Source organism: Astyanax mexicanus, chromosome 21 (genome assembly GCF_023375975.1).
Source record: "Astyanax mexicanus isolate ESR-SI-001 chromosome 21, AstMex3_surface, whole genome shotgun sequence".
Lineage (NCBI taxonomy): Eukaryota > Metazoa > Chordata > Actinopteri > Characiformes > Acestrorhamphidae > Astyanax > Astyanax mexicanus.
Genome location: NC_064428.1, coordinates 19,846,557 through 19,862,128, shown reverse-complemented (window position 1 = coordinate 19,862,128; position 15,572 = coordinate 19,846,557). Strand labels below are relative to the sequence as shown.

Sequence of the window (15,572 nt, the reverse complement as noted above, 5' to 3'; positions counted from 1 at the left end):
CTATTTTGAATCACTGATTAATTTGTGTATCGTATTGTATTTATTGTATTTTTATATTTTTAAGTATTATACCACTGAGCATTATGTCACAAGTTATAATTTATTTTTATTTTTCTCATTAAATTGGCTTGGAACGTTTTTAGGCTTGGGACATTTCCCCATAGGAATCCGTTTAAAAGTGTCCCTAAACTTTTGTCAAAAATTTCAAACTGCTCTACAATAACTTATTAGCTAGAACCATGAAAATTGATACTTGAACTTTGAACTTTTTACAGAGTTTCAAACTTGCAAAACTTTGCAAAAAGCAAATTTTCCCCTTTAGGAATCAATAGGGGGCCCAGAGTTCCATCTCACACACCAGCCTCCATACACACACACAGTTTGTTTTCCAGAATAAAGGGCCATATTCAGATTCATGTGAAGACCTTTAGACCAGATAACGAAGCTCCAGGAAGTATTTTTAATAGAATTATTTAAAAAGGTTTTCTCTTTTTATCTGCTGAATTGATGTTTAAAAAGGAACACACCTATGCCCTGTACAAAATAGTTTGTGTGTCTGATTTGTATCTAAATTATTATATTTTTCTGATATGATGCCTCCTAGGAACTCTTCTCAAATTAATTAACAGTCTGTGTTTTTTAGGGTAGGGGTGTGGCTTAACACCTCTAAACCTCTGATCCTAGAAACCCCTGCTCTAATCTTTTGGCCTTTGATGGCTTTTGTTGATTTTATAATAGTGATAGGCCATAGACTGTCTTTATCATTTGTTGCTGTTTTACATCAGTGGGTTTTGTATTGAGAGGTGAAACACGTTCCCTGCACCAGATGGCGCTATGTAGTTAGAAAAATAGATGATTTGTGATACTAAAATACCTCATTGTACATACTCACTGTATAATAATATATTGTGATCTGCATGACAAAAGCAATTGATGATTTGGGAAACAGCAGACAGTTATATACATTAATTTGCTGTTTTTTATAAAATAAATGAGAAATGGCTTCTGAGATGTGCACAAGTGACTGGGTGATGTGCAGTTTAAACAACTGGTTTTGAGAAATTCGATTCTGATGTTACAGATGCTCCAAAGTGAGAGAGGAAAAACTGTATTTAAACATTCTGTAGTTTTTCCTGTGAATCATAAAACAGTCTTAGCAGTTACACATTACTGTTTATGAGAACCTGACTACAAAAAATTGGACAGAATTCACCTTCATTATTTTACTGTTTATATAGTAAATTATTGACAGACCCTGTCATTGTACCACAGAACAAAAAGACAAGACTGTGAGTACATTGTGTTTCATCAGGTTAAAGCTAGCCTCATCCAGGGGTCTGGTTTGTTTCATTCCAGTTCTGTTATGTTACATTCCATAATTTACATTGTGGCTTTTTTAATCACAATTATTGTTATTCTGGAAAATATACAAATATGAATACATATCAGATGTACGTTTCTTAAGTCACAGCAATTGTCAGACCACAGATCACCTACTGTACTGTATATCATTATACACTGATCAAGCAAAGCGTTAGATTTTTGTATCCTTCTCCTAAACCATGATGTTAAACAATCTTTGTTTTTGGGTCATTTGAGAGTTGTTTTAAGGTTCCCATGTTGCCACTTTTCAGAGAAGATGAAAAACTGGCAATTGTTCACCTAAACCCTTTCTTATAATTGAATTCATCTGTGTATGTAGGTCAAGGGCTTATCAAACAAATTCTGTGCTCCATTAATTAGTGTTCAAATCAATAAAACACCAAATTTATACACTTTTTTTTGTTTAAAGAATTATTGAACAGTCTGTAAATCCTATAAACTTCATTGCACTCCTCAAATATCACTGTGTTCGTCTGCTATGTGATATATTTACCTAAAATTGATGATCCAAACAACCAATGATTTATAAAGGAAAATCATGAAAATTATCAGAGGTGCCCAAACTTTTTCATACCACTGTAGATAAGTAGATAAAATACTTTCTTTACCCTGTGCCTCCGGAACTTTCAAAACACTCCAATGTGAACTGTGTGTGAAAACATTGCTCTGGGAGTTCTCCCTGTAGTTCTGGGAATTCCCTTACTGAATGTTCCTGGACAATCAGAGCTGACCCATAAAAGCTGACTCACTAAATTATTATAATGGTTTCAGTTCAACTCCGTCGTTCTCACACTTCACACTTCTAAAAACTGGACTGAATATGGAGGGAAAGCTGCACAGAGACCAAGCATGAAGCTTCAGGTAAGTCTGTATATATAACTCACACACACACAGACATTCTACAACCCAACTGCCAAAACAGAATGAGTTTAATCTAAATGCTTTAATATAAAATGTTTGGATGGAAAACAAAACAAAACAAAACACTAACTGGCTTAGACTTTGCCCAGCCATAAAAGCTGAAGTACTTTAATTACAATCAGCTACTATAGAATGACTTTAAAAGTAGATAGTCTTACTACCTTTAAAACTAGAACTAAAACAGCCTGTCAGTCTATACTAGGATATAAAATATGTGGATAAGTGATGTAACTTAGTGAACTGTGAATAAACTAAGCTAACAAATATATAACCTATAGCTAGCTTAGCTAACAGACAACATGAATAAATAGGTTACTTAGCTTCTGCTTTTAGCTATAGTTAATGGTTAGCTAACTTAGCATTGCTCTCTCTCATACTCAGACTGAGTCGTTCTTCTGATTCGGTTCAGTCTGGTTATTTCAGAATTGATTCATATGTGTTCAATTAAACGTCTACTGTGTAAAATGTACATTAATTCACATTTATTTAAGCACTACTTGGACTTGAATCAGCATTTCATTACCGAGTCATTTGCTGAACCGAATTCGCACAATGGAATAGATGAAATCTGAATCAGTGATCTGAATTGAACTGAACCAAACAGTTTGATTCACTGAACCACTGACTGTTCGTACAAATCGGTTGGTTCTCTTAATGCTGTCCATACACTACAAGACTTTAGAAGGACTCTGAAAAGACTTTTAAATAGACTAAAGTCCGACTCCCTCTCACATCTAAATACAAGATACAGACTTTTTACTCACAGACTAAGATTTTGCAAAGGCTGGGAATCACTTTTTGCAAGACTGCAACTAGACTCTTTCTAAAAATATTTTCCATTATGCTTCTGGTGGAGTTTAAATACAATACATATTAAGTTACAAATAATGTGTGTATCAATACTGTGATTTATCAGAGACTCACAACTTTTGTCGCCATAAACAGTTTACTTTTCTGCCACAATGTTAGTTCTTGATACATGTTTAATAGAATACATTTTGTATTCAACTCTGCCTATAAGCTTCTTTCCCCCTTTTTTGCCTCAACCTTGTACAACCTTGTTTAACTTTAAATATAATGACTTTAAATTGCTACCTGTGTTTAAAATACTGTACATATTAAAGTAAGAACTATATAAGGCATATTAACTGCAAAATGTGTTCTTTTTCAAATCATTTGGAAACACTTGTGTAAAATATTATTGCCTTGCTGCTTCCCGTAGCTCTCCTATTGGTTGTTGACATTGTTTACGTCACTATTTGCGTGAGCCAGGTCTCAATATTAAACATGGTTGATTTTATCTAAACGCCGGGACATGAAAAAGACTGACTAAAATTTTAAATCTTAACCACCTTATACTAAACGATCGAGATGAGGCAACCTCTATTTGACTCTATTTGACTATATCATAACTCTCGTGATTTTAACCCGACTTTGGAAATTTGTCTGCGACGGTGAAACCACTTGAAAATCTTTAGGTGTAAGGATGGCAAGTTTATACCAGTGAAATTGTGATTCTTTGCTATACAATGTTAATAGCAAAAAAAGGGGGAAAGAAGCTTATAGGCAGAGTTGAACACAAAATGTATTCTCTTAAAAAATATCAAGAACTAATAGTGTGACAGAAAAATAAACTGTTAATGGGGACCAAGTTGTGAGTCTATGATAAATCACAGTATTAATATACACATTATTTGTAACTTAATATGTAATATGTATTGTATGTAAACTCCACCAGAAGCATGATGGGAAATAATCTCTGAAAGAATCTAGTTGCAGTTAGAGCACAATTTTTAACCTAAAATATGTTTTTAATTATTATTTATTAAGAAAACTCGGAGCTCAGCACCTACCCGCAGCACAGAGAATCAGAGACTGCTGCTGAGGGATGGTGGCTCAGAAGGATCAAAGAGCGTAACTGCAGTTCACCACTTACCAGTAGGGGCCGCCAAAACTCCATTTTAGAACATTAAAGAGTCTAATTTTATGAAATTCATTTAAAACACAGGGATTTTCTTACTCTGTTACACAGTTTTAAAAAATGTGATAGCCAAGTCTGTGACTAGTCTTTAGATTTGAGAGGGTGTCAGACTTTACTCTTTCTGTTAAAAGTCTTTTTTAGAGTCTTTTATGTAGTGTTTATGAACAGCATTACGTGAATGGATGCTAGGGCAGTAGGCGGAACCAAATGGCTTAGCGGAGGAAAGCCGTGTTCTCATTGGTCGACAGTTCTTTGGTCGACAGCACCAATGTCTAATTGGTCGACAGTCACATCATTTATTTATCATGGGCGGGGCTAAACCTGCCGGTTAAATAAATGCTCGGACTCGCTCTTGTCCCGTAGTTCAGTCCGGGTTAGTGTTCAGAGTCCTGAAAGCGATAAAAGATGATTATCGACCGAATCTCCGAGGGCTATTCAGCTGTTCTCGACAGAGACACAGATGTAATGACCAGTCCGGTTCATCTCTGGTCCTTTTACGGCTGCTCTTCTCCCGCCACGGAGCCGAGCAGCTGCAGCGGGCAGCAGTCGCCCTGGTCCCCGGGAGAGTCGGAGCGGAGCTGGGGCAGCGCGGCGAGTCCTCCGCTGACCGAGCTCGGACTGCAGGGCAGCGTTACCGGTACCGTACCTCAAAAAACACACTACTAACGGAAGTCTGAATTATTTAATTATTTACTATAAATAGCTGTAACTGTTAATAATTAGTTTTTGTATTTAACCTAGTTAACACTTTAATACCCTGGCTGTTTCTAGCTGGAGTTTACCACCACCTGTTATACTTAACTTAAGCGGTTAACTTAACCCTCTGTGGTTTTGTGTTTTTAGGCAAAACTATTACGTTGTTCTGTCAGTTTTTATTTTAATAATATAATTTTTACAATAATAATAATAATAATAATAATAATAATAATAATAATAATAATTATATAACTTAATTATTATTATTAATATTATTGTATCTATTTTGTTTTCATTTTATTTCTAAAACGGTTTAATTTAATTTTATTTGCTATATTATGCAGTTAACTGAGCTAAATTAACTACATAACAATCATACTAAAACTAAAGTGGTTATTAATTTTTAATAATGGCTAGCGCTCAAAAAGTTAAAAAAGCTAAAATATTTCTTCTCATCAAATGCTGTAGAGGGTTAAAAAAATGATTGTTTTTGCTAAATTTAAAATGAATTGTTTTGTATTTTATTATTCAAATGCTTATCTGTAGGTTTTTAAAGCAAAAGTTGCTTTGTTTTTGTGGCAGTCTACAGTTTTTTTTAGATAATTAACGAACTGATTGAAATAAGGCGTTACAATGCAACATTTTATATAATAAAAATTATTACATTATTATTTTACTTTCTGAAATATTAGAAATGTGCTTTCATAATATATTTAAGTATATAATATAATGTAATTTTAATTCAAACATACATCATTAACGCACTTCTATTGTGTTGCTGATTACATTTGTAACTTTATTAATGTATTATTTATTACTATTTTGTTTTTAAAATGTTTCTTTTTGTAAATCTTTGAATAAAAGAGGCAATATATAGCATTTATTATTTAACTAATGAAGAAGGTGTAACAATAAGTTCATAGAATAATAACAACAAATTATTATTATTATTATTTGTAGTAGTAGTAGTAGTATTAATTTGTTAACATGAAAATATTTGTAGTAGGTATAGTAACCCAACTGAATAAGATAACTCCAATGTAAGAAGGTGTAGGGAAAGTATATAAAACACAAAGGGCCTGTACAAAGTACTTTCCCCTGAAAGAAAGAGGAACTAAAACAAATACATACATGAGTAATGAAATATGTTATATTTTATGCTTTATTTTGAAACAGATTTTTGTCATTATACTGTATAAATGTTTCCTGTTTCTGTTTATTATGTGGTTTGTAGCTTAATTTGTTTAGATTTGATCTTTGAGCTTCTTAAGATGACGTGGTGTTTTTTTTTCTCTGCAGTGGACTCTCCCCTGGACGTTTTACAGCATTCAAGTCGGTACCAGGGAGTAAGAGTGAAAAATACAGTCAGGGATCTCATTATGCAGAAACGGAGCTGTGACATTCAGGTAGGCATGTACTTCATCACTTGTGTAAATTAAAAACAGTATTCTGATTTTTATCTTTTACTTAAAGAGACTTGGTTTAAATGGTGGCTTCCTTTTTGACTAATGCACATATACATACATTTGCATGGTGGTTATCACAAATAGCTTCAGATATCAGTGTTTCTATTTCTAGAAAACTATTGATATATATTCTCTGTTTTTCTTTGCAGACACAGAAATCTAACAACGAAACAGAATTTCCAGGTAAATATTTTAAGACAAACTACATTTAATGTCTGCTATTTGATGAATATTGTGAATGATTTTTATTCTTGTGTTTTTTTTTTTTGTTTTAGCCATAACACAATTGCTGCAGTCTGCAAAACGTAAATATGAGAGTGACTTTCCTCAAACTGTCCCTAAAAGGCCTGCTACTTCACAAAACAATGTGCTGGTAATTATTTATATTTATATACACATATATGCAGGAGACACTGCACTACACATCTGTTTCAGACATTATAGATACGACTCTAATAATGACTTTAATAACTCTAATAAACCATTGCTTGATTTTTTTTTATGAAAAAAAAAGTGTTTTTGTGTGTAAGGTATCTACAAAAACCCCTGAATAAGTCTGTTCTCTCATTTTTTCTTTTCTAGTCTTCATGTTGTCTCAGCGAGATCATCCCAAAAGAACAAACCATCTGTACAGGTTTTGGTGACCTCTTCAGCAGTGGAGGCCTGTCTATCGACTCTGTGAAGGTACAGAGCAGTCCACTTCCAGAGCCACAGGAGCCCCTGCCCACCTACTACACCACAACCCCCAGCCCCCAGTACTCCAGCTGCCAGCTCTCCCAGGTTCAAGAAAGCCCATACATGTCCCCTTTCCAAAGCCCGAGCCCACAGCAAGGCTTCACGCCCTGTGTGTCCACAGCCGCTCCAGTGTCTTTCTTCCAGTGGCAGATCCAGCAGGAGGAGGAGAAACTAGCCAACTTGACCCCTCAGGACCTCATGTCCAAGGATGCTGATGGAGACACGTGAGTATTCTAGGACTTCTCAGAAAAAAAGCTTAGTAGAGAATGGTGGAAATGGCTCCACAAAGTCTTGCATTTACATTCTGTGAATTAAAATACACAGAAACCTCACTGTTCAAAGAGAAACTAGACAAAGAGGAAGAAGTGATCATAAGGAAACTAATGGTGAACGTTCATGTTTGACAGGTTCCTTCACATCGCAGTAGCCCAGGGGAGAAGAGCTCTGGCTTATGTGCTCGCAAAGAAAATGGCCGACCTTGGCATGCTTGACCTGAAGGAACATAACAATCAGGTAACTAACATTTACCTTAAAACGCTTAAGGTTAAATTTTCTTTCCTTAAAAGTAATGTGAGGTGAATTGAATCATCTACAAATAGGGACCAAACCTACAAATACATAAATATATATGTTTTAGTATAAGATGACATGTTTGACAGTACTCCTTTATTTGTATGTTTACATTTATACATTTATGCAACTTCTCTAAGCCAACATACAAATACGCTCACCCACTCACATAGCAACCATCCAACATAGATGGCGCCCACCCAGTTTTTGACTGTGTTATACTAGGAATGTGCACAGGCACCTAGCGTAAGTAATTGAGGTGTCAGTATCGGAGTACTGAAATCTTTGAAATATTTGGATTTTTACATTTAAAGATGAGGCCACTTTCAATGATGCAATATTAGAACTACTTTTTTTTTTTTTTACTATTTTTGAAACAATTAACATTAATCATTTTATATGTATAACTTCTATCCTTGTTTTGCCTTCCTGTGCATTCATCCAGATATCCATTCATTAACTCAAATTCACAGATACTCAAATATCAAAATGAGTTAGAATGAGCATTCTTTTTTTACTCTTTAATATTTTGCCAATTTATTTAGCTAAATTTATCAGAGTTTAAATATGTACTTTTTGTTTTTTCCCACCTCCTTCAGTCCACACTGCATGTATGGAGATGCGGTTATACTGTTAAATATATTATTGTATTTGTGAACAAACATACAAATAAACACAATAGACAATGTCACGATTATTACATATTTTTGTACAATTATATGCTAATGTAATTTTTGTTTCAGGCCTAACTGTAGTACGTAAATCATACAGTTTATGATGTAACTCTCGCCTGTCCGTTTTCTTAGTGACGCACAGTTTCAGCTTCAGACTGGCGAAACAGGACGAGGCTTGAACAGGTTTCAGAACGTAATAAGCTATCTCCTTCTTTTTCAACTCAGAGTGCATTCCAAGTGAGTGTGGCAGCCAACCAGCACCTGATTGCACAAGACCTTCTCTCTCTGGGAGCCCAGGTGAACACTGCAGACTGCTGGGGCCGTTCCCCTCTGCATGTGTGTGCTGAGAAGGGCCACACCCTGACCTTACAGGTGAGGTTCTATCCACCCATAACTTACACTCATTTATTTTATTTTATTTTTATTGTCCAAGCATGTCGAATACACCCTAGATTAATTCATAAGGCACCAGATGACTGTTAACATGTCCTTATCTTTTGACCAGTTGCTTTGTCCAGTTTGACGTGTCTCTTGCACAATACATATATATGTATATCACGTGTCTAATCGAATAAACAATACAGCATGCTTTTTTAAAATAGTCCAACACTGAGTATGCGCTACGGTTAACCAAACAGTACAGAACAAATGCTGTGATCTGATAAGAGCAGTAAAAAAAAAACATAATAAAACAGTACAAAAAGTTATAATACAACATAATATTGCTAAAAAACAGTTTTTATCCAGTAATATAATATGATACATTGAATTATCGATACTGTAACATACTGTACTTCTTACAAATCTGTACATGTGAAGGTAAGAAATGATTAACAGTTATTTAGATGGCTCTGCAGGCATAAACTGGTTATTACTTTCAATCACGTAACATGCATACAAATTTTCTAAATATGCAGTTTTCCTAAATTTGCAATAAATCACTTTATAAATCACTTATAGCATCACAATATATCACTATGTATCATATTGTATCATAACCCCTGTATTGTGATCTATGTACTATTGCCAGACTCTCATCAACTCACAACCCCAGTGCTGATAAATTCATACTCCCTAAGAATCCTGAAAAGTATTCGTAAAAAAAGTCGTAAAAATGAAAACATCTGTAGTGTTTAATCCGTAATTGGTTATATACAATAACAAATTATTTATGACTCATAAATGCACACTTTTTGAAAAGCAGCCTATTAAACAAAAAAATTCCACTGTAAACCTTTTATGTTTCTGTTGACGTTTGTGGTCTCTCTCTTTCTCTCTCTGTTACATTTTATATCTATTATATCTCCCAACTTCCTCCTACAAACTACAAACTCAAGTTCATTTCCTCAAAGCAGCAGCCACAAATTCCCCTCATCCAGTGAAACTGGTTCCACAACACAAGTCTCCTTTTTAAAGCGAGACAAACATCTCTACATTGCTATCAATCATTAACTGTGAACTGCACTTGGCACGCAAACTCTGCCCTAATAATTAACCCTTCCTTTATCTGTGCAGCTTGGGGAAAGCATTGCAGGAATATACCCAGTGTTTAGTGACTGTTATTATTACACCCTGTACACACAAACGCAGACAATTTAAAAAACAAAAGCAGCATTCTTTAAAATTTTTGTTCCTACAAATTGAAAGCCGTGAATAAAAATGAGTTGAGAGGTAACAAAATATACTAACTAGCAGCATTCTTGTCCTGGTGTGATGTGATATATATATATATATATATATATATATATATATATATATATATATATATATATATATATATTATTTAAAAAAATAATAATTCTAATTTTTATCCCAATCCTACCAAATTTACACGGCCAATTACCCAATCCACTCATTAGGAGGGTGAAGACTAACTAGCACATTCCTCCTCTAATACATGTGAAGTCAGTCACCGCCTCTTTTTTTAAACTGCTGCTGATGCAGCATTGCAGAGTAGCATCAAAGCGCACTCGGAGAAATTTTTTTACATTAACCTTATAATTAAAAATATACTATATGCTCTGTGTAATGACACATTCTCACCAAGTCGTTAAATCCCCAAATCACCAAAAAAAACCCACCAACAGACTGTTGCTTTAAGTGTCTTTTACAGAGGTTCTGTTCGAAATAGGACCAAAATGTAGGGACTGTGTAGTTTGTTGTGAAGTTTACTTTTGTATCAAGTCAGATCAGTGGTTGAGTTGATTTGAGTTGGTTGTTGACTAAAAGTGATGTGGTTTGATTCTGTCTCCACCCAGGCCATTCAAAGAGCGATGGACAACAATGGCCAGAGAGTGAATGTTGAAGCAGTGAATTATGATGGTGAGTAATAGTCTCTGACAAAAACACGTTCATTATTTTAAATCTGCGCTACGCAAGCATGTTCCTGTGCGTCTAGACTATTGACGCACAAACATGTTTCAACAAGCCATTCCATTATTCTTTTTCTTGCGAAAAATTAATGTTGCAATACAGTAAAAAAAAAAGGATTCATTGAAAAAGCAGCTCCAATTATAATTCTATCTTTTTTATTCGGACTTGCCTGTCTTGTCTACTGTCATTGTGGTAGCTTTTTTATTCTGAAGGAACAATTTAGTACAACAATTCACAAATTATTGTTCAGCATGATTTATTGTTGTTTTTTTCCACAATTAACTCAGGTCTCACCGCCCTCCACATTGCTGTCTTGTCCCACAATGCTGTGGTTCAGGAGCTGAGCCGTATAGGAGCTCCTCAGTCCCCACAAACCACAGCTCTGATGCAAAGAAGAAAGCTGCTCGGGGAATGTATCAACACTCTCCTGCAGATGGGTGCCTCGTATGGCACAACGGTAAGAGCTGCTACATCAGAAAGAGCTGTGCTAATGAGTATAATTTGTGTGCAAGAGTTGCCCTTCATTAAAGATGGTTTGCGCTTGTTTTAGGACCGTAAAAGTGGACGCACTGCCCTGCATATGGCTGCCGAGGAGGCCAACGTCGAGCTCCTGCGTCTTTTCCTGGATCAGCCAAACTCTTTCACTGTGGTCAATGCCAAGGTGAGGAATCCCTTTTAATGATTCAAAATACTGTATCATATGAATAAAATATGGGGCCATGTCTTACACCCTGCACATAGCGTGTCACAATGCTCATTGCTATCTAACACCCCGTCAAGAGTCTATATATATATATATATATATATATTTACATCTTGCACCTGGGTTGTTTAAATAGCAACAGTGCTTGTGAATATATATATACACAAATGGGCATGGTGGTCTGGAACTGAGGTGTGTTTAGGTTAATTTCTGGCGTATTGCTATCTTGCCACAGGTGCGCCACTGACTGATTACAACGTTGATAACAGTCACCTGTCAGACGTCCGTTCCTATCTTATCTACACAGGTGCACTGTACAGGACAAAGGACAATATGTAGGACAAACAGCAGTGCACAAACACAACTTTTCCATTAACAATAAACGGAATACAGATTAAAATAACATGCTTTTCCCATAAATTAGCTGTTCGCGCACCTTCACAAAACGAATCCATAGCTCAGTTTACTCTGCTAAGAAGTTCAGCAGAAGCTCTGCGTCGGTAAAATACCAACTCTCCAAAGTCAGAGCACACCTGGCTCTTAAAGGGAATGGCAAGTGACACGCTGATAGATTTATTTTATGTTACACCCAAAACACACCCATGATTAATTACTAGAATTAAGGTGTACTTTTCCCGTCGTTACGATAGCAAAGTCATACTCATGCCCTAAATCAAGCTGCACAGTGCACTGTTGACTGCTCACCCATAGATTGCTAAAATAGGGACCATGCATTCATTTAGCTACAGCTTTATAAACACCTAAAAACCTATACACACTGTTTTACCCAGGCTTATAACGGGAACACAGCACTCCACGTGGCTGCAGCACAGCAGGGGCGGCAGGCACAGGTGCATGCGGTGCAGCTGCTGATGAGAAGAGGAGCTGACCCCAGTTCTAAGAACCTGGAGAATGAGCAACCCATTCAGCTGGTACCCGAAGGAACCGTTGGGGATCAGGTGAGTGGCTGTGTAAATTCAACTGGGCTGCAAAAATGGTTTATTCCTTTAATTGGTTGATTCATTAGCTCTACTTGTATTAAATCTATTGAATTAGGCTTAAATTGAATTAGTCTTAAATTAGTCTATTGAAGAGTCTTAAATACAGCCCTGTAAATAATTAAGAGACCACTTTAGTCTATACATCAGTTTTCTCTGATTTTTGACCAGTCTTACACACTGCTTTTGGATAACTTTATGCCACTCCAGTTCAGCTTGGTTTGATGGCTTGTGATCATCCATCTTCCTCTTGATTATATTCCAGAGGTTTTCAATTTGGTAAAATTAAAGAAACTCATCATTTTTAAGTGATCTCTTATTTGTATGTTAAGTTTTATTTAGTATAATAATTTGCATTTTAACCCAAAAAAAATCAGCTACCAAACTCTAGTATAGGTTATTTAGTACATGCATATAAATTGGAAACATAAACAATTATATAAAAAGTATTTCTAAAGCTTTACAGTAAATATACTGCTATTTCTTAACAAGAGAAACATAAGGCTTCACAGTGCCACCATTATCGTGAAAGCTCCCCTTGCTTTAAAACAATAAAAAAAATTGTGGGTTGCGCAACAGAAACTGTACAACACTCCCTGCAATTTGCAAAAATTGGCCCACTCAACATGTTGACTAATTACTAATTACCTCTAATAGTCAGTCAATGAAGAACTTGCGTCAAGAAATGGATGAACACATAATGAAACTACAGAGGATGTACAGAAACTACAGAAACTATTTCAAAATAAAAGACTTAAAAGACTAGATGAACTAGCCTGTGGTAATCTCATGTGAGGGATGTGAGTCAGAAACTTCTAAAGACTAATCACGTTCCACTACTTTTTTCCTTTCTTCAGGTGCGTCGGATCCTGAAAGGCCGCTCTGCCCAGTCCCGGTCTTTTGTGCCGTAACAGGAGCCGACCCGCCGATCCCTTCCGTCAGAAACACTGTCAGTTAGGCAGTCCAATCTGTGTACAGTTTCATTTGCCGATATGAGGCAGATGTCAGTTGTTTCTATGAAACAATTACAGTTGTTCACTACTGCGTAGTTGAAGGAATATGGAGGTTGAGTCCAGAGCTAAAACGAATAGATCAGCCATCATCAAACGATTAGAAGAGTCAGGATTTTCTGATTCGTTTGTTGAGGGTTACATTAAAATTTGTTTAGCAATGGGCTCCGGATAGTAAAGGTTTGTTTTGTATTATATATATATATTTTTTTTAATGTTGATGTTGATTTGTAATTGTAAATGTACAGTGTTGCTGTTGTCATGCAAAAAAAAAATCTTGTATCTCAAAACAAACAAACAAAAATAGCTTTAAATATATAAAGGATTTACTTCCAAGTCATTTGGATGCATTTCTATTGGTCAATTCAAGATGACATTTGAAACTGATATAAATGTTCACTTTATTTCTAAAAGTGAAAAACAGGAAAAGCTGAGTTACAAAGCTTTTGCATGACTGCAATGATAATTTTCTTTTTTTTTACTCTTTTTGCCATGTTTGAAGCAACAGTCCATAAGTTTTTTGGAGGATTTGGGTGAGCAGATGAAGACTCTAAAATCTAAAATCTCAATTTCAGAGGCTGCGCATGAGATTTAAGTACGTTATGTGTAAATAAAGTCATGTGACGTGGACAGAAAAACCTACCAGACCACTCTGCTTTTAGAATAAATATTTTAAAATGTTGCAGTTTAACATACTGCAACATTGACACCATCTATTACTGTATTTTTTGCACTACTGCTCTGAAGGTCTGCTGCTTTAAAGATGAGCACAGTAAAAACCAGACTAATCACATTGTAAAAAAAAAAAAAAGTTATTTGTTGGCTGTGTGATCTCATACAACCTCTGCCCAGACTTTTTTGGTGCTTGTCATCATGGTTGTGCAGCCTTCCATATCTTCTTTATCTGCTTTGAGATTAAGCTCGATCGTTAAAGCAGTTCTGCACGTCATCCGTGCCAAGAAACTTTACGAAACACTGTCGATGACTTGAGAGTCAATGACTCATAAGATGTTCTGGCATGTCATCACCGAAAGTGTCTTCGAAAGCTCAGAATGTGAGCACACGGGGGAATTTTAGGTACGGTGTTTTAGTCAAGCGTTCGCTACTCCTTTTTATGAAACTTCTATATATATTTTTACTGATATTTTTAAATATTCAGATGTAAGTTGATGTGTATAATTTGCTGATTTGCTTGTATCCCAGACATTTGCATCATAAATACAATTCAAGTCTACAGTGGTGTGGGTTAGGTAGAAGGGTTACTATTCACAACTTTTATTGTTGTTTTTGTTGTTACAATGACTAATGCTCTAAAGACAATACTGTAAATCTTTAACAATGATAATCTTGGCAATGGGATTTTTTTTGTTAGTTGTGTTTTTGTTTTGTTTTTAATGTAATGAAATGTTCTAATTTGATATTCCTGATGCTGGAAACATATTTGAAGGATTTTACTTTCTTTTATTCACTGTATTGATGTATTGTGTATGTACCTTTTCTACATTTGTTAATCACTGAAATAACCTAAGCTTTCTTAATTACACTGTTGGTGGAGTTTTAAGTATGTCTCATAGACAGATATTAAAAAGACAGTTTCGGTTTCTTGTTTTTTCTTTCCATGTTTGTTATAATATAATTGTACACTGACACCTTAATAAAGGCTTGATAATGTCATTGTGAGTGTTACTGTAGCATCCCCATTTGTAGACGGCGTGAAACTTTACTGAAGGTTTAATGTGGTTTTATTTTTCACAGTCTTGAGCACAACTTGAAGTAACAAAAAAAAAAACAATCCGACATTAATCTACGTAAAAGCTTGTGCCTTTACAAACGGGGGCTAAACCCTGTGATCAGCTCTGTCTTTCTGCAGCGCTGCCGTGTACTCTCTTGCGGTGCGCGCTTTTTCCCCCGCGCAGTCCCGGAGGCTGCCTTCAAAATAAAAGTCCAGTTTTTTTATAAACAGCATTAAATGCTTTTCCACTATTAGAAAAGAATAAAAATTAACCTTTGGGGTTATTTACAGTTACTGTGTAGAGTCTAAATTTGAGTACATGTTATGAGC

At 35.4% G+C, this 15,572-nt stretch overlaps 1 protein-coding gene across 1 annotated transcript; it reads left to right on the top strand.

Annotated features, from left to right (window-relative positions):
- Window positions 1–4,214: 4,214 nt before the first annotated feature.
- nfkbiz (nuclear factor of kappa light polypeptide gene enhancer in B-cells inhibitor, zeta) lies at window positions 4,215–15,184 on the top strand. The gene is made up of 12 exons (XM_007254824.4): window positions 4,215–4,922; window positions 6,281–6,387; window positions 6,597–6,630; window positions 6,723–6,820; window positions 7,030–7,406; window positions 7,590–7,695; window positions 8,652–8,798; window positions 10,685–10,748; window positions 11,087–11,256; window positions 11,350–11,460; window positions 12,294–12,461; window positions 13,358–15,184. The coding sequence occupies exons 1-12, from the start codon at window positions 4,691–4,693 to the stop codon at window positions 13,409–13,411; spliced, it is 1,668 nt and encodes a 555-aa protein (XP_007254886.3). The 5' UTR covers window positions 4,215–4,690; the 3' UTR covers window positions 13,412–15,184.
- The last annotated feature ends 388 nt before the right edge of the window (window positions 15,185–15,572 follow it).

Coding starts and splice junctions, on each gene's coding strand:
- nfkbiz (XM_007254824.4), top strand. CDS start 4,691: ATGATTATCGACCGAATCTCCGAGGGCTATTCAGCTGTTCTCGACAGA. Junction 10,749..11,086: donor TGAAGCAGTGAATTATGATG/GTGAGTAATAGT, acceptor CAATTAACTCAG/GTCTCACCGCCCTCCACATT. Junction 11,461..12,293: donor TCACTGTGGTCAATGCCAAG/GTGAGGAATCCC, acceptor TGTTTTACCCAG/GCTTATAACGGGAACACAGC.